We start from the raw sequence: 18637 nt of genomic DNA, 5'->3' as shown, positions 1-18637 counted from the left end.
ACTACTTTACAACTTAGAAAGAACAATAATTGGTGTCTATGTAATTCAACCTATAATTGCTATTGCAAAAAAAAATAATAATAATAATTCACACATTATTGCAAATAATAATAATAATAATAAATAACTCAGCTTATATGAATTAATCATAATGTATCAATTTATCATTAATTAGTTATACATTTTTTTTATTATTTTTATTATTGGTTCCCAATAGTTCATGCTTTATTAAGTATAACATAGATGTAAAAAATTTAAACCAGAGAAAAGAGAAAGCCATTTATTCTAACATTAGCAGAACCTGCAAAGCAGACCAAAATAGTGACATTGACAGAAAATAGAAATTTATTAGATATACCCAATTACCCATCACTATTCAAAAGTTAAAAATTAAAGTCCCATAAATATGGAGTCGTACACTATTCCCCCTCCTCTGGCAGCGAGTCAGTGGCGTGATCAAAGATAACAGAAATAGTTGCATAACATATTTGACTTGCTTTCAATGTCTCATAGAAAAAAGACTAACCTAATTTATTAATGCAACATATATTTATGAGTGACCTAATTTACTAATGCAACATCAATTTGTGACCATATTTCTGGCTAGGTATTAACATTCGACGACAGAACTTTCAATACTCTTGGAGTGGGTCCTGAGAGATGGGAGTTTGATATTCGTTGGAGACTACTGCTAAGAATACACAATTATATTTATTTGAAGAATTTATCAAAAGAAATTATATATTGGAAGCAATTGTTGTTGTTGTTGTTGTTGTTGGTACTTATTGGTTTTCTTAATCCATTGCACCAAATGTAAAAGACATTATAAAACAAAAAATGAAAAAGACATTTTCTAATGAATGGTGGACCAAGTCATATAATTTAGACCGCCAAGACCCAGTGAAATAATAAGTACGACTTTTTTTTTTTTTTTTTTTGGCTGAATAATAAATATAAAACTATTCTGTAGAAGGAAAAGTAGTTGAATGATTGAATTACTTGGAAGTACATTATAACATAATCAAAAGGGGAGTACAAATTGCATGTTAAAATGTTGCCAAGTTTATTCACACAAAAATGTTGCCTAGTTTACTATTTTGGGCCGTGCATCTTTTCTTTTCACCATGCACTCGGACCAGGATAGGTTTATTAAAGGAAGGTATTTGTACTTTGCTTCTCCAATCGGGGCAACCTCAAAACGATGAAATTTTCGAAGTGACATCCACCATCTTACCCAACAGCATCTCCCTAATTTTTTTTTTCTTTTTATTTTTTAAATTTTTATTTTTTTATTTTTTTATTTTTTTATTTTTTTTATGTTAAACAAAACTACAAGGGTTTGCTGTTCCTTAACTTTTTTTTTTTCTATCTTTTTAATTGTTTCTGTTAAACAAAATTATAAAGGCTAGATGTTTGAAATCCTTAAGACATACTGATCAAGTGGCAAGTGCTCAATTCTAGATAATAACAGCCATTAATTAGTCCATTATTATTTTACTATTAATGGACAAGCAAATAAGAGTTGATAAAAGTATATATGTATAATGTCTAACACACCTCATGCTTCCATTTGACAACCTTCATTCTACCATCTCTCCACCAATGCACACTTCATCCATACAAGCTTTTTAAACCACAAATTTAGAGTCACCAACAGTATCATAATTGATAAAGGATGTCTTTATCATATTGATCTGATATGAAATTGATTATGTGTGTGTATATATATATATATTTAACTCAATGAAACAAAAAAGTTGATTAGGAACATTGCAATAGTAATTAAAATGTAAAAATGAATATTAAAATGTCTAAGTACGTCTATACGTCTATTTATTATTGAATCGAACTTTAACATGAATATCTTCATCGAATATAGCAATTAAATATATGCTTAGATATTACATCTAAATCCACCGGGGCCCCCATAAGCAAAGGTGTTTCCTAAATTTTTATGTTGGTTTCCAAAGTCGATAATATTATAGCAAGAGTAATCTCTGACAACCATAAAAATTTTATAATTGCTTAAGTCGATTAGTTCGTTAGAACCCACAATTTTGATATCCTCAAGAAAAAAAAAAAAACAAAAAAAACAAAAAAAACAAAAAAAAAAAACAAAAAAAAAACCAGTTTTTTTTGTAATTTGCGGAAGGGAAAGTGCCGGCCCCCATTGGAGAACCCTGTCCACCTGGAGAAGATGCTGCTATTCCACCGAAGCTAAATTCTGAACATCGCATTTGTAATTAAGATATAAAAATGTATATTAAAATGTCTAAGTAATTTGATTTATTATTAAATATGAACTTTTACATGGATATCTTCTTCGAATCTAGCAATTAAATATATGCTTATAAACATCTAAATCCACCATGCCCCCCATAGGCGAAGGTGTTTCCTAAATCTCTATGTTGATTTCCAAAGTCGATAATATTATAGCAAGAGTAATCGCTGACAAATATATACGTTTTATAATTACTTAAATCGACTAGTCCGTTAGGACCTGCAATTTTGATATCCTCAAAAAAACCAGTTTTTTTGTAGTTTGCCGAAGGCAAAGTGCCAGCCCCCATTGCAGGGCTTTGTCCACCTGGAGAAGATGCTGTTATTCCACCGAAGCTAATTTCTGAAACACCCTGTGCTAAGTGAGTGAATATTTTCTTGGGCCAATATCCCACGTATATATTGCCCTCTGATACCAACCACCAATTACCATTCCGATCCTGTAAAATTAAGATGCCAAAACAATATTATAATTTAATATATACTCTTTTTTTCTATTATTATTATTATTTGGAAGTAAAGCCAAATGTCGAGGATCCCAAAAAAAAAAAAAAAAATTGTTAGAGGGGCATCATTGAAAACAACTTCAAAAAAAAAAAAAAACAAAATGTTAGTAATATAAAATAATGAAATAATTTATTAATATTAAATAGTATTTAATTAAAATGATAAAGATTTTACATTTGTTGAACTCCGAAACAACATAGAAAATTGATTTTTTTGTATTAGAAAAAAAAAAGAAGAAAAAGAAGGAAAAAAAAACTAGTTTCAACGATGAAAGATAATCTTAAATATTATTATTTTTTTTTTTTTCAAAATAAGAGATTGATAGGCTTACATGTAAATTCTAAAGGTGTTTTTACAATGTCTAATAGAGTATTGAGTGTTGCGTTCATTGAGCTTAAAAAAAAAAAAAAAGAGAGAGAAAAATGTGATAATACTATAAAGGAAATTATAAGTTAAGACATGTACATGCCTAAATTTCAATAATAACCCCGTATAATTAGGCAAAAGAAAAAAAAAATCCAATAACAGTATTTAAAAAATAAATAAATTGTCAGGAGGCACTGGCTACTTCCCTAAAAACCATTATTTATTTTCTCTCATGAAGGTCTAACTAGAGTTTCCTATATGATATATATTTACACGTACACACATAAAACATAATGCATCACCTGTATAATTTGAACGTCAATAATATGTTGTTCTGCTCCAAAGACGGAAGTTTCTCTAAAAGGTAAACCTGGTCTAACTGTAGGATGCACTTGCACAAAACCTGGACATCGCGCATTGTAACAACCAGTCCTTCTAAATCCATCTACCTGTTAAATAAATAATCAAAATTACGGCTAATTAGGAGCAATCTCATCAACTATATATATATTTTTATATAAATAAAAATTAATTAATTAAAAATAGTATAATGTGGTTCTTACTGTCCATCTTATAGTGAAATGTGTCTTATGATCACCATACAGATCTGAATGTACCTAAAAATTTCAAACACATAACATTTCAATTTTTGTATTATTAAATTTAATTTCATGTAAACATTAATGTATGTATATGTATTTATATGATATATAAATATATAGTCTTAATTTACTTACTGCCCATCCGGCTTGTATGATATTAAGTTGAGCAGGGGGTCCGCTTTGAATCCTAATTACACCCATGCTAAATTGGCCACTTGTTACACTAGGATTCCATGTGTTCATGGTTGCTCGTGCTCCATGGACTGCTGTATTGGGGATCGTATTCAATGTTGCAAACTAGAAATTAACAAAATATATAAAAATATCAATTTTCCTTATTAGGAATTAAATTAAATATGAAAAATGCACAAAAATTCAAAAACCAATTAATTTTCATGTTAGTGCTTAAAAAAAATTAAAATAACAAATTAAATAGCATTTAACTTACATGTAGACGAGGGGATTGCTGTGAAAATTGGTGACCATATTTAGCTTTAGTCCTCTCAATAGGTACCATACCGGATGGACAACCTTTACTATGGATATAAACTTTATGAGTAGATTCACCCTTATATGATTCACTACTTGCGATCGGATTTTTTGAGAAATTTGGAAATAACTGCAAAATTAATTGCTAAAAATATTGGTCTATATTATACAAAAATATGTAACATAACTAGCATACGTTTTTAGTACTGACGTGTTTCTTTACTATTATTACAGAAACTCGATGCATATAGCCATATACTCTACAAAACTTAAAGATATAAATTTACAGTTTTTTTTTTTTTCTTTTCATATTGAACGAGGAGAAAACAAATATTCGCTCTTTTTTTTTTTAATAAACAAACATAAATATTTCCGAAATTAAGTACAATTAATATCATACAACCGTCTACTTTAAAAATATTAAATAACATTGTGACTGTATTATTGTGTAGAGTCTGGTAAAATCTAAACAAGCTGCAAGATTAAATTGTAAGTATTGTGCAATACTGCAATACCAGCATTATCTTTATTATGTACATACGTTTTATTATTATTGTTAATTTTTTCATGTGTAATACTTTATTTTATTTTTTTCAATAATTATGTGAAACACTTTAAAATATTATGCAAGTTATAGACAAATTAAATGAAAAATTAGTTTAATTGATAACAAAAATGGGTAAAACCAATAAATTTATTTAAAAGAATAATATTTCTATATTTTGTCTTGTTTAATTACGTACCTGAATTTCGTGATCCTTGAGTAAAGGATGATTAAGCGCTGGTTGCTTATAAATGTCAACACAATCAAAATCATCATCTTCACCTGACTACACATAAATTAAAAAGAAAAAATTGTTATGATTTATAAGTTTTTATTACAACTTCATTATAATAAAAATAATAGTTAACTTTGCAATAATTGTTGAAATAAAATAATTCAAAAATTGTTATGGAAAATTGCATTGTATTAATATGTGTCCTCTCAATAAAATTAATTTATGGATTCACCATTATCCAATGAACTTTGTCGAAAGAATCTGCCTTGCTCATGTACTGGAAAATATCAATATTTTCTATAAAAAGAAAATCTAACCTACCCATGATAAAACATATTAATTTTCCAGCAAAATATTTATATCTATATATATATATATACATATATAAAAATTAAACATATTTATATATATATATATATATATATTAAAAAAAAAACAATATAAATTAAACATATATATATATACACACACACACCAGTAATGATGCAAAATCGGACTTGGTTAAGTCAATCACATGGTGGCTTTCTTTGATATTATTCCTTATTCCTTGGACTTCACATAAGCATAAACAAATACCTAGGGCAAAGAAATAATACAAAGTCATAGTGACAGAAATTAAAGTGTGTCTCTAATTTCTCTAATTTCGAGATGTAAAAAGAGTATCTTAGAAGTGTTATATATAGATAGAATTATCAAGTTGTTATAAATAAAATACGTTATAGATTGCAGTTGGATTACCACCATTTACTGTGAACGGTTAAAAGAGGCTTACTATTAGTAATTATGTTAAAAGAAGTTTTAATTTTATAATGTAAGTTATATACTAATCTAAACCTGTATAAAGGTTGTAATCAAAGCAAGAATATAAGATCAATTGAGAATGACTACTATTCTCAAATTATCATAAACAAATAAGCCACGTTATAAGTGGATTATTTACTTAGAAGATTTTATAATAGTATTTATGCTAAAAGAAGTTTTAATTGTATTTATTTGTATAACTTGATTACTATATATCTATATCTACATAAGTTGTAAAACAAAACAAAAAATGAGAAGATAAGAGCAATTAAGAAAGATTACTAAAGGTCCATTTGATATAGCTGATGAAAATAGAACTTTAATTTGTAGAGGTTTGTATAATAGATTTTTTTGAAAAAAAAATTATTAAAAAGCTAAAAAGTGTTTGGTTGAAATAAAAACCATATTAAATGCTCATTCAATTGTATTAAATGCTTATTAAATTTCCATACAAAGTAAAAAAAAAAAAGAGTTTTTTTAGATAATTTCAAAATTAATACTTCTCTAAAACAGTTTTAAAAAGTTCATTTTTTTATTAATAAGTATTTATTGATTTTTATCAAACAATTTCATTTTTTAATAAAAAAGCTTTTGGTCCTTAAGTAGAGCTTCAAAAATAAAAATAAAAAAATTAAAAAAAATTAAAAAAAAAAAAAAAAACCTGCCAAATAATATTTTCTTTAAAAGATTATTTTTTTTTACTCAAAAGCATTTATTTACCATTTAAACCTGAATAAGTTGTAATAAAAGTGAGAAAGATAAGAGTAATTGATAAAGATAAGTGGATAGATAATACTTTCTTAACACTATGGTTGGATTGGAGGGTGGAAAGAAAAAGAAAGGACAAATTTAATGAGAAAAGAAAAAGAAAAGAAAATATTTATAATAATTGTTTGTTTAGATTATTATTAATGAAAAAGAAAGGAAATATAAAAAATGATTAATGTTGTTTATATTTTTACAAAAATGCGTTAAATGCAAAAGTAAAACAAAAATGTTGATTAGGAACATTGCAATTGTAATTAAAATGTAAAAATAAATATTAAGTGTCTAACTAATTCGATTTATTATTAAATATGAACATTAATATGAATACATTCTTCGAATATAGCAATTAAATATATGCTTAAGTATTACATCTAAATCCACCGGGTGCCCATAAACAAAGATGTTTCCAAAATCTTTATGTTGGTTACCAAGGTCGATAATATTATAGCTAGAGTAATCGCTGACAACTATAAACGTTTTATAATTGCTTAAATCTACCTGTCGGTTAGAACCCACAATTTTGATATCCTCAAAAAAATCAGTTTTTTTTATAATTTACGGGACGCGAAGTGCCATTCCCCATTGGAGGACTGTGTCCACCTGGAGAAGATGCTGCTATATATATATAAACATATATATATATATATATATATATATTTTAAAAAAAAACTATATAAATTAAACATATATATATATATATACACACACCAGTAATGATGCAAAATCGGACTTGGTTAAGTCAATCACGTGGTGGCTTTCTTTGATATTATTCCTTATTCCTTGGACTTCACATAAGCATAAACAAATACCCAGGGCAAAGAAATAATACAAAGTCATAGTGATAGAAATTAAAGTGTGTCTCTAATTTCTCTAATTTCGAGATGTAAAAAGAGTATCATAGAAGTGTTATATATAGATAGAATTATCAAGTTGTTATAAATAAAATACGTTATAGATTGTAGTTTGATTACCACCATTTACTGTGAACGGTTGAAAGAGTTACTATTAGTAATTATGTTAAAAGAAGTTTTAATTTTATAATGTAAGTTATATACTAATCTAAACCCGTATAAAGGTTGTAATCAAAGCAAGAATATAAGATCAATTGAGAATGACTACTATTCTCAAATTATCATAAACAAATAAGCTACGTTATAAGTGGATTATTTACTTAGAAGATTTTATAATAGTATTTATGCTAAAAGAAGTTTTAATTGTATTTATTTGTATAACTTGATTACTATATATCTATATCTACATAAGTTGTAAAAAAATTAAAAAAAAAAATGAGAAGATAAGAACAACTGAGAAAGATTACTAAAGATCCGTTTGATATAGCTGATGAAAATAGAACTTTAATCTATAGAGTTTTGTATAATAAATCTTTTTGAAAAAAAAATTATTAAAAAACAAAGAAGTATTTGGTTGAAATAAAAACAACATTAAATGTTCATTCAGTTGTATTAAATGCTTATTAAATTTTTATATAAAGTAAAAAAAAAAAAAAGAGATCTTTTAGATAATTTCAAAATTAATGTTTTTCTAAAACAGTTTTAAAAAGTTCATTTTTTAATCAATAAGTATTTATTAATTTTTATCAAACAATTTTATTTTTTTATAAAAAAACTTTTGGTTCTTAAGTAAAACTTTTAAGCTAAAAAAAAACCTGCCAAACAAATGCTAACTCTCATGCACGAATAATTTTTTCTTTAAAAGATGATTTTTTTTACTCAAAAGCATTTATTTACCATTTAAACCTGAATAAGTTGCAATAAAAGTGAGAAATATAAGAGTAATTGATAAAGATAATGGATTCTCGTGGATCGGAGGGTGGAAAGAAAAAGAAAGGAAATATAAAAAATAATTAATGTTGTTTATATTTTTACAAAAATGCGTTAAATGCAAAAGTAAAACAAAAATGTTGATTAGGAACATTGCAATTGTAATTAAAATGTAAAAATAAATATTAAGTGTCTAACTAATTCGATTTATTATTAAATATGAACATTAATATGAATACATTCTTCGAATATAGCAATTAAATATATGCTTAAGTATTACATCTAAATCCACCGGGTGCCCATAAACAAAGATGTTTCCAAAATCTTTATGTTGGTTACCAAGGTCGATAATATTATAGCTAGAGTAATCGCTGACAACTATAAACGTTTTATAATTGCTTAAATCTACCTGTCGGTTAGAACCCACAATTTTGATATCCTCAAAAAAATCAGTTTTTTTTATAATTTACGGGACGCGAAGTGCCATTCCCCATTGGAGGACTGTGTCCACCTGGAGAAGATGCTGCTATTCCACCGAAGCTAATTTCTGAAACACCCCTGCTAATACTCATGGGCCAATATCCCACGTATATGTTGCCCTCCGACATCAGCCACCAATTGCCACTTCGATCCTGTAAAATTAAGATGCTAAAACAATATTTCACTTTTTTTTTCTATTATTTATTTGAAAGTAAAGCCAATGGTTGCGGATCCAAAAAAATTGGTTAACTAGAGGCGCATAATTGAAAACAACTTCAAAAGAAAGGAAAAATGTTATAGTTATTAATGATAAAATAAAAAATTACTTATTTATGAAGTGCATTAGTAATTTATATTTTCTATCTAACTATTTTGATTTATTAATATAAAATAATGAAACAATTCAATAATATTAAAAATAATGAAATCATTAAATAATATTAAATAGTATTTAATTAAAAAGATAAAGATTTTACATTTGAAGAACTCAAAAACTATATAGAAAATGGATTTTTTTTGCATAAAAAAAATCTTGTTTCAAAAATGAAATATAATCTTAGATATTATTATTTTCTTTTTCTCAAAGAAAAAGATTTGTAAGCTTACAAGCAAATTCTAAAAGTATTTTTAGAATGTTTAATAAAATATTGGGTGTTGTGTTTGACAAGTTCATTAAGCTTAAAAAATAAATAAATAGACAAAAAAACTAAATAAATAAAAAATGTGTGAATACTATATGAGAAATTATTAATTAAGACCAGCACGGGCCTAAATTTCAATAATAATCCTGTAGTAAGGGGGGGAAAAAGGCTAATAACAGTGTTTCAAAAATAATTAAATTGATGGGAGGCACTCGGCCGCAAGGCCTTAGGTAGATTCTCTCCTAAAAACCACTATTTATTTTTTCTCATAAAGGTCTAGTGTTTCCTATGATATATATTTACACATATAAATTACAATGTATCACCAGTAAATTTAAACATCAATAATATGTTGAGTTGGGTTGAGTTTTAAGAATATATTCTAAATTGTTTTTGAGATATTCCGAGTTATCTTCGAGATGTCCCAAGTTTTATATTTTAGAAATTGTTACTGTCCTGTTTTGGCGTAACTTTTCAACCATGCTCTGTTTTCGATTTGTCATATGTTCCCAAACTATCGATGAATTTTATGGAATAGTATCCAAGTCAAAAGAAAATTCTAAACCTAATAAAAAGTAATTGTTTATCCCTTCTTATAGGTCATACTCAGTCAAACATGGTTAAAACCATTCAAAAACTCAAATTTTAGATTTGTACTTGGTATAGATCATTACAAACTATCATTTCTATTTCCATTCGGTCAAACTTGATTAAGCTTTCAAAAACTCAAATTTTACATTTCTATTTGGGACGAGTCATTAGATTAATTTTCTAAATTAAAAAAATAGAAGAAAAAAAAGTGGAAGAAACATAATGATAAAATAAAAAAAGAAAAAAGAAAAAAAAAACCTAAAGTATATATCTATAAAGCAGCATAACAAATACATGAGAAGTACAAATTAATATTAATATTAATCGCGATTTTATTCTAACATTGCAATAAAAAAAAATAAAAAAAAAATCAGCATAAGGAAAAAAAAATTATGAAAAATAAATAATTAGTGATTGAATAATTTTTAATTAAAAAAAAGTTATGTAAAGGAAAGAAAGAGAAATCAAGGATGATTTTTTCAGTTGTAGTCTGTGATGAGAGGAAGAGAAATAAAAGATGTTTTATGGTATGGTTTAGTTAATAGAGGAGAGAGAAATTTAAAAAAAAAAAAAAAGAAAAAAAAAATCTAGCATCGAAGACGAGGATATTACTATTTACTGAAAAGCTGAGAGGGACAAAAATCTAAAATTTTGCATGAAAGAGTAAGTCTTTATTTTTTTTTATTTTTTTTTTGGTAAATAAAGTCATTTCATTGCACAAGGCCAAAAAGAGAACCTCCCAAAAAAAGGAGGAAATTACAAAGATAGGTTACTTCCCAAGGCATCAACAGCTAACAAGTCCGATATGTCCCTAGGAAATGAACCAGCATTACAAGCAAGCCAAACAAAAGATGAGCCTGTCTGAAAAGCTTTCTTGGCCATCAAGTCAGCCACCCTATTAGCATTTCTGGAGTTCCAAGATAGGCACCAATTCTCCTTTTTAAATAAAGATCTAAGGAAAATTATATCATGCCTTGTTTCCCACACCAAAGGATTGTCCACCGAGAGGATAGTGTTAACAGCTTCTCTACAATCCGAAGACCAACAAAGGTCTTGCCAGTTGTTCCTCTCAGCCATCTCAGCTGCCCAAGATAGGGCCTTCACCTCAGCCTCTAGAGGAGAACTACAAAAAATACGCTTAGAATCGCAGTAAACGACCTCCCCCTTCCAGTCCCTAGCAATAAAAGCAACCCCAGCTTGATCATTGTTAAAGGCTGCATCAGAGTTGATTTTCCACCACCCTTTAGTTGGAGGACTCCATCGTTCCTTTGAGGAGCAATTGTGAATTAACTCTTCCACACTTTCAAATTCCTCAACAAGAGTGTTGAACCGTTGTAACATATCTTGGGTAGGGAAAGAGTCCGAAAAAACCTTTTCATTTCTACAAAGCCAAGTAAATAAAGTAAAGTGGTAAGAAAGATGGATATTGATCTCTTATCTTTGCCTTGACATCCTCCAGCTGTAATAGGATTTATACACATCTCCACCAGCTCCTTTGTGTTGGACACATTCCAGTTCTCAAGTCTACACCCCCAGTTACTGGCAAAAGCTAGTCTTCTGATAAAGTGACAGTCCTTGAAAATGTGCAATAATGTTTCCTCTTTGTCTTCACACCAAACACAGTTGCGGTCCCCTTTCCCAATTCTAGTAAAAATCAAGTCTCTGGTGGGAATCACATTGGACAGCACTCTCCACAGAAACATTTTAAGACGTTCATGCATCTTGATGTTCCACAGATTTTTCCAAATAGCCTCTGATTCTCTGCTTTGGTCTAACATACATAGAAATTCAAAGCAATGTTTAACTGAGAACTTGCCTTCCTTATTGCCTTTCCAGATAAGTTTATCGCTACAACTGACACGCGGCCAAACAATCTGTAAAATAGCTTCAGCAAAGTCCGGATGAAAAAAATGACGAATCTCAGTCTCTTTCCACTGATTAGTTCTCTCATCTCGAAGCTCAAAAACTCTCCTCCATCGTGAAACATCAGATTCAACTCTTGCAGTAGGACTTTTTGACTCTATACCTGGCAGCCATTGGTCCTTCCAAATATCTATTGTCACACCATCTCCAACTTGAAAACATGATCCCTTCCTTATGATATTTCTTGTTTTAATGATTCCTTGCCATACCCAAGAGGTCCCTTTTTTAAGTTTATAACCAAAAAAAGTTTCATTTCTCAGATATTTCGCCTTCATTAATCTTATCCATAGGCTATCTTCTTCACAAGCCAATTTCCAACCGAGCTTAGCAACAAGGGCCAAATTTAAATCCTTAAAGCTTCTGAAGCCTAAACCTCCCATTTCCTTAGGCCTACACAGGTCCTTCCAAGCCTTCAGAGCCAAAAAACCTGTAGCATTCGGCTGGGACTCCCACCAAAATTTTCGAACAATGGCATCCATATCTTCGCACACATTTACAGGAAGTAAAAAGGTGGACATTGTGTAGCTAGGGATTGCTTGAACCACGGATTTGATCAATGTTGCCTTTCCAACCTTTGAAAGAAAATGTCTATTCCATCCCTCAAGTCTTCCTTTGAGCCGTTCTTTGAGAATATGGAATTCTTTCGTTTTGTTTCTTCCAAAAACTAATGAATTCCCCAAGTAGATTGCCGAGGTTCCCAAATCCTTGAATCCTAGGATTTCTTTGATGGCCATTTTTGCTTTCCGAGGAGTGGACCTTGAAAAGAAAATGTTGGATTTCTCTTCATTTACCTCTTGCCCCGACCAACTGCAGAAATAAGATAAACACTCCTTGATAATAGTGGCATCTCTGTGGTTTGCGCGACAGGAGATGATTAGATCATCCGCATACATGAGGTGTGAGATTGCTGGAGCATTACGGTCCACTTTAATTCCGTGTAATCTATCTTGATCTTCCTCTTTTAGCAGAAGTATGGACAAAATTTTAGAGCAGAGAATGAAAAGTATAGGTGAGAGGGGATCACCTTGACGAATCCCACGTTCGGGCTGAAAAGTGCCACACACGCTGCCATTAAGGAGGAGAGAGTAGTGCACCAAGCTTAAGCAGCTCCGAATCATCCACCGGAACTCGCTAGAAAAGCCCCACAATTCCAAAACTTTATCAACAAAACTCCATTCAAGGCGATCGTAAGGCTTCTTTAAGTCTATTTTCATCATCATAAGGCCTTGTTTTCCTTTGTGTTTTTGAATTTTGTGAACCAGTTCTTGGGCAATCACAGTGTTCTCCGCTATCCAACGTCCTTTGACAAAAGCGCCTTGGTGAGGAGAAATAATCTTCTCAATAACATTGCTAAGTCTCCCTGCTAAAATCTTGGATAAATTTTATACACAAAGTTGCATAAACTAATTGGTCTGAAATGATTAAAATTCTGAGGTTGATTGATCTTAGGGATTAGAACAATAAAAGTTTCATTCATCGAAGAAGGTATCCTTTGTAATCGAAAACATTCCTGCGTAAATTTTACCACCTTATCTTGAACAGTATTCCAGTATGATCGAAAGAATATACCTGGGTAACCATCTGGACCTGGACTTTTCAACGGGTGCAAATTCCAGATTGCCTCCTTAACTTCCTCTGGCGTAGGAAATCTCAATAAGGCTGTATTATCTTCAGGCGAAATAAGTCTCTCTCCAAGCTCTTTAAAATGCTCCGGAATTTGTGGAAAATCAGATTTGTAGAGTTCTTTAAAATGGTTAAGAAAGTACTGTCTTATCTGATCCGGATTAGAAAGCCACCTTTGATCATCCTTAATTGCCTGGATTTTATTCTTCCTTCTTCTGTTCAGAAGACTTGAGTGAAAGAATTTAGTGTTCTTGTCCCCTTCCTTGAGCCAAGTTTCTCTAGATTTCTGACGTAAGATAGACTCCCATCTAGACCTATGTACCCTCAACTTATCCAAAACTTCAGCTTCTTTTCCCATGTCTCTATCCTCCCGTTGCTGAAGAAGAAGGAGATTGGCTTCAAGATTTCGAATTTCTTTATCAGCAAAACGGAAGACCTCCTTATTCCATATCCTTAGGGCCTTAGTAGTTTCCTGAAAGCTTCTTTTTAGTTTGTGGCAATTCATCCCAGGTCAAATGTCGGCATTCCAAGCTTTCTCTATAACATAATTGCTAGATCTGTCAGTAGTCCAGACCTTCAAAAATCTGAAAGGTTTCTTTACTCTCTTCTCTTGACCACCTAGCCTGATAAGAATTGGGCAATGATCTGATTCTTCAAACATAAGATGCTCCACTAAAGATAGAGGAAATTTAGCAATCCATTCTTTATTCACCACTGCTCTGTCAATCATTTCCCTGAAAAGCGCTTGGCCGCATTGTCTGTTGTCCCATGTGAAACGTCCTCCGATAAACCCAAGATCGCTACCATCAACTTCCTGCATAAAGTTTTTCAAGTGGAGTCTTTTTCTCCAAATAGGAAGGCCTCCGAATTTTTCTGAGCTATCGATCACCTCATTAAGGTCACCAAATAAAATCCAGGGTCTCTCCCAAACAGACACAACCTCAGCAAGATGGGTCCAGAATTGGTTTTTTTCCGAATTATATGGAGTGCCATGGCAAGCCAGAAAACTCCAACTAGGATATCCTTCCTCATCAGAAGCAATCCCGCAGATGATTCGCTCAGAGGACCAAGAAATACTAAAACTGCACTCATCCTTCCACATCAGACACAAGCCCCCTGCATTTCCTTTGGCCTCAATAATCTCAACATTAAAGAAGCCAAGACTTCGACTCACCTTTTCTAACCGTTTCCTACTCCCATTTGTCTCACATAGAAAAAGGCATGAAGGATTGTGGTTTTTGACTAAGTTTTTTAAAACATTTGTAACCGCCGGGTTACATAATCCCCTACAGTTCCATGAAAGAATTTTCAGGGCTGAGGGGGGGGCATGAGAGGGCCCGCCTCCTCGGCCTATTGAAAATCCAACTTTCGCCTGGAAGAGGACCCTTCAGCTCTCTCCAGTGGTCGACTTTCCTCTAAGTGGGATGAATTCCTTCTTCGTGCATCTTTTTTCCAAGATCTTGTCCTCCTTGATTCTTGAGCAGGGGGAATTCTTCTTTCTCTGGGTGATTCACCACCAAAAGCAATATTTTCCAGAGATAGCTCACAGATTTCGGTCATCACGTCTCCTGTACCGTTGTTTAAATCAGGGGGGTGTACTTGTTGAGAGTCTGGGAGAGAAGATCCAACGAATCCATGACTACTAGTTCCTTCTTGGAAAATACCATCAATGGGCTCTTCTAATCGCAAATAGCTACGAGGGGGGCCACACAAAGCAACTGGGGCTGGGCGTTTTTGAGTTGAAATTGACTTGTGCAAATCAATTGAGCATATCTGCTTGCCCGAGGCTTTCACTAAAGCAGGTGGGCCCAGTCCAATAGTTTCTAAGAATCCCGAGTCAAGGGAATCTATTTCTTTTCTTTCAGTGTCTTTAGAAGTTGCTATAGACTTAATAATAGATGCAGCCCAATTACTTAGGCCCAATACATTAAACTTTGGGCTCTTAAATCTCTGCAAAACCTCCTTCTGCAACTCCTTTTCAAAATTTAAATCATGTCTTTTTAGGGTAAGACTGAGAGCATCGACCTCTGGGCATAAATCTTTGATAGTCTCAAAGTCTTTCTTCTTCCAAGTCTGACGAGGCTGCTGCTGCTGTTTCCTTTCTCCTCGAGCTCCGCCTGGCTTTTGTGAACGGTGTCTGTCAGCCGAAAATTGTTGGGAATGATAATTTCCCTAGATTCTATCTGACTTGCTTGTCTGTTTAGATGGATCTCTTCATTAATTGCCATCGGCTGATTGACAAACTATAGATTGCCCGAGGTCTCCGATCTGATCCATGGCCCATAAAGACAAGTTTCGATTCCTGTGCTTACTCTGATCATTGCCGGTTTTTCAAACAGACATTTTCCGGTCACATGGGATAAACGCCCACATTTGTAGCAGAAATCACTCAATCTTTCAAATTTGAACTGGACCCATAACTCATCTCCTTCTGCTCTCTCTAGAAAAAAACCAACCAGGAGAGGGTTGTCTGTGTCAATGTCCACTTTAAAACATAGGAAACGTTGAGAAACAACCGATTTTCTTGTAATAGACTCTTTGACAACCTTCCCTAAACGTGCTCCAATTTGAAAAGCTGCCTCAGCATGTAAATAAATTGGTGGAAGACCGTGAATTTGGACTGTAAAAGTCGAGAATTTGAAAGAAATCTCAGATAGCACTAAAGTCTCTGGCCATTCCTTGAGAATGATGTGTGCCCCATTAAAAGTCCATGGTCGACTTTTGAAAATCCTTTCCTTTTCCCCTGACCGCTCAAAGGAGAATTTGAAAATGTTTTCTTCCAATTTTTCAATCTTGACTTTGCCCATTAAATTCCAAGTTTTGGAAATAATTTCTCCTAGTGTAAACCGGCGAAAGGTACGGGTAGAAAGTAGCTTCCCTACCAAGACTCTGTTACAAGCGAGCTCGCCCCCCTGTGTCCTTGGTTGAAGAGATAGTGTTCTAAGTGATTCATGAAGAGGAATAAAACCCAGTTGATCTAGCCCCATTCCAGCAGAAACCAAAAAAAAAACCCCCAAAAACAAACAGAGAGAAGAAAGGGGAAATCTTGTAAAAAGGAAAAGAAAACTGAAACAGAGACTAACCAGCTTTGAAACTGATTATATCACCTGGGCAATCCGTAGCAGGACTTAGATGGCAGATCTATAAGAGAGAATCGCCATGGAAGAACTTGCGATTTTCTCAAAGAGATTTTACTGTTAGAGTAAGTCTTTATTTGGGTTATAAGAGGGTCATTAATCAAAATAACCGGGTTATGAGTCGACTCAAAACCTGAATTTATAAACCTGGGCCAACCGGTGCATCCCAAATTTGGACCCATAACTGTGTGGGCTAACAATAACCAACCCTGACAATAAATGAAAATCATTGATAAGCATTCAATAAACGATGCCCTCACGAGCTGAATGGCACATTCTTCATTTGAATCATTTCTATCCAAATAAAATAAAGGGTTGATATCAAATTTTTTTTTTCTTTTATCTTTTGGTGAATAAGGGTTAATATCATTTTACCTTCAAATTTATGATACATTTTTTTTATTTTGCACTCTGAACTATAAATATTTCTTATTGTCCCCTTATCTAATGTTTTCCTGCCATTTTAGTCCAATTATAATGTAATTTTTTTTAATGAATTTAACCAAATCAGTCATACATACTATACAAAAAACGAAATTACACATAATAAAATTGTTTCTAAAGAAAGTTACATATTCAATTAATTTATAAGATTCATCAGTCCAAAATGCTTTATTGAACCAAAGTGGCACAAAAACATTAGTTTGGAGGGCAAAGTGAGAAAATTTATAATGCAAAGTGTGAAGTGAAAAAGGTACCACAATTTTGTGGCACATCATCTGTTAAAAATCCTTCAATCCACCATATTCATCTAACCAAGTAACCGACCCAAAACTTCGGTTCAGCGACAGGACCTTGTGTGGCCCTGAGTGGGCTCTCCCAGTTATGAAATATCAAATAAGATTTCCACATGGTCAAATACTACTATAAAAGTTTAATCCAAAGCTTCAATGCATTTTTACCTTACATAGAATAAATTTAAATTATCTTTAATATATAAAAACTCAAACAATAATTTCATATATATGTATATACTTTTCTATTTCATAATAGATCTTTTTATATGTGTTCCTTAATTAAATATGATAATTATTAGTCTAAAAATTAAATTTACTTATAAGCAATTTTATTCAATAATCGCATAAAAAATTTCTTCAAAGATCAAATGTTTTATATATTTTTTATCCATTTTCTTTGTATCATATTTTTGCTTGGTAAATATATATATATATATGTGATAAATTTTTTTTATTTTTGTCATGTCCATCATATTAAATTGTTACTCATACAATATAAAAAGAAAGTTTCATAATTTGAAATATTATATATTATATTGTATTTAAATACTATTTATGAAAGGAAAAATATATGTAATAAAGTTTAATTTTTTTTTTTTTTAAATTTACATTACTACGCCCCCCAAGCAAAGCATCCTGGCCACGTCCCGGCTTTGGTTTTCTTTATTTTTGTTGGTTGTCAGGTTTTATTTAGATTTCACAAACTAATAATGATTAAAATATATTTATGTTCCTCTAATATGTATTATATCTACCAAATGATTAAAACCAAGTTAAAGCAACAAGTCCTTGCAATTTTTTTGTTTTTTTTCTCTCTCTACATACATACAATTCTGAAATAGCAGACTCCAACTCATAGAAATTTGAGGATTTCATGTATTATTTTTCTTAAATCTCTTTTATATTTTCTTTGTATGTTGGTTGTTTCGATTCTCTCTATCCATCACCTTCTCGACTAACATTATTGATGGACTGGATGTTTACTCATCAAAAAACAAAAAAGATGGACTGGATGTTGAGGGGGAGACCAAACCATCAAAATGTGGGAACCTAAGCATGCTTGATATTACGAAAGAGTAGCCCACACCTTAGTACTGGGGCATAAATCACTGTTTTAATATCACGAGGCAGC

At 31.3% G+C, this 18637-nt stretch overlaps 2 protein-coding genes across 2 annotated transcripts; both read right to left on the bottom strand.

Annotated features, from left to right (window-relative positions):
* Positions 1-291: 291 nt before the first annotated feature.
* Positions 292-8945, bottom strand: LOC125418870 (protein neprosin). The gene is made up of 9 exons (XM_060817891.1): positions 8844-8945; positions 4988-5074; positions 4204-4374; positions 3891-4052; positions 3717-3770; positions 3456-3602; positions 2501-2720; positions 2128-2224; positions 292-301 (listed from the first exon to the last, which is right to left on the bottom strand). The coding sequence occupies exons 1-9, from the start codon at positions 8943-8945 to the stop codon at positions 292-294; spliced, it is 1050 nt and encodes a 349-aa protein (XP_060673874.1).
* A 1896-nt stretch (positions 8946-10841) lies between these two features.
* Positions 10842-14136, bottom strand: LOC125422764 (uncharacterized). Its single transcript, XM_060817890.1, has 3 exons — positions 13578-14136; positions 11565-13368; positions 10842-11466 (listed from the first exon to the last, which is right to left on the bottom strand). Exons 1-3 carry the CDS (start codon positions 14134-14136, stop codon positions 10842-10844), a joined length of 2988 nt encoding a protein of 995 aa, XP_060673873.1.
* Between the last annotated feature and the right edge of the window lie 4501 nt (positions 14137-18637).

The sequence above is a fragment of the Ziziphus jujuba genome, chromosome 6 (assembly GCF_031755915.1).
Source record: "Ziziphus jujuba cultivar Dongzao chromosome 6, ASM3175591v1".
Taxonomy (NCBI): domain Eukaryota; kingdom Viridiplantae; phylum Streptophyta; class Magnoliopsida; order Rosales; family Rhamnaceae; genus Ziziphus; species Ziziphus jujuba.
This window is presented reverse-complemented; position numbering and strand designations above follow the sequence as displayed.

Excerpts from the sequence above, each read along its gene's own strand:
- LOC125418870 (XM_060817891.1), bottom strand. The coding sequence starts at position 8,945 with ATGAGTATTAGCAGGGGTGTTTCAGAAATTAGCTTCGGTGGAATAGCA. Across the intron at positions 5,075-8,843 it reads GGAATGGCACTTCGCGTCCC|TCAGGTGAAGATGATGATTT; the intron begins GTAAATTATAAA and ends ATTTATGTGTAG. Across the intron at positions 2,225-2,500 it reads TGAGGATATCAAAATTGCAG|AATTTAGCTTCGGTGGAATA; the intron begins GTCCTAACGGAC and ends TGCGATGTTCAG.
- LOC125422764 (XM_060817890.1), bottom strand. The coding sequence starts at position 14,136 with ATGAATTGCCACAAACTAAAAAGAAGCTTTCAGGAAACTACTAAGGCC. Across the intron at positions 13,369-13,577 it reads AGGTCCAGATGGTTACCCAG|GGAGACTTAGCAATGTTATT; the intron begins GTATATTCTTTC and ends AGATTTTAGCAG. Across the intron at positions 11,467-11,564 it reads ACAAAGGAGCTGGTGGAGAT|AAATGAAAAGGTTTTTTCGG; the intron begins GTGTATAAATCC and ends TTGGCTTTGTAG.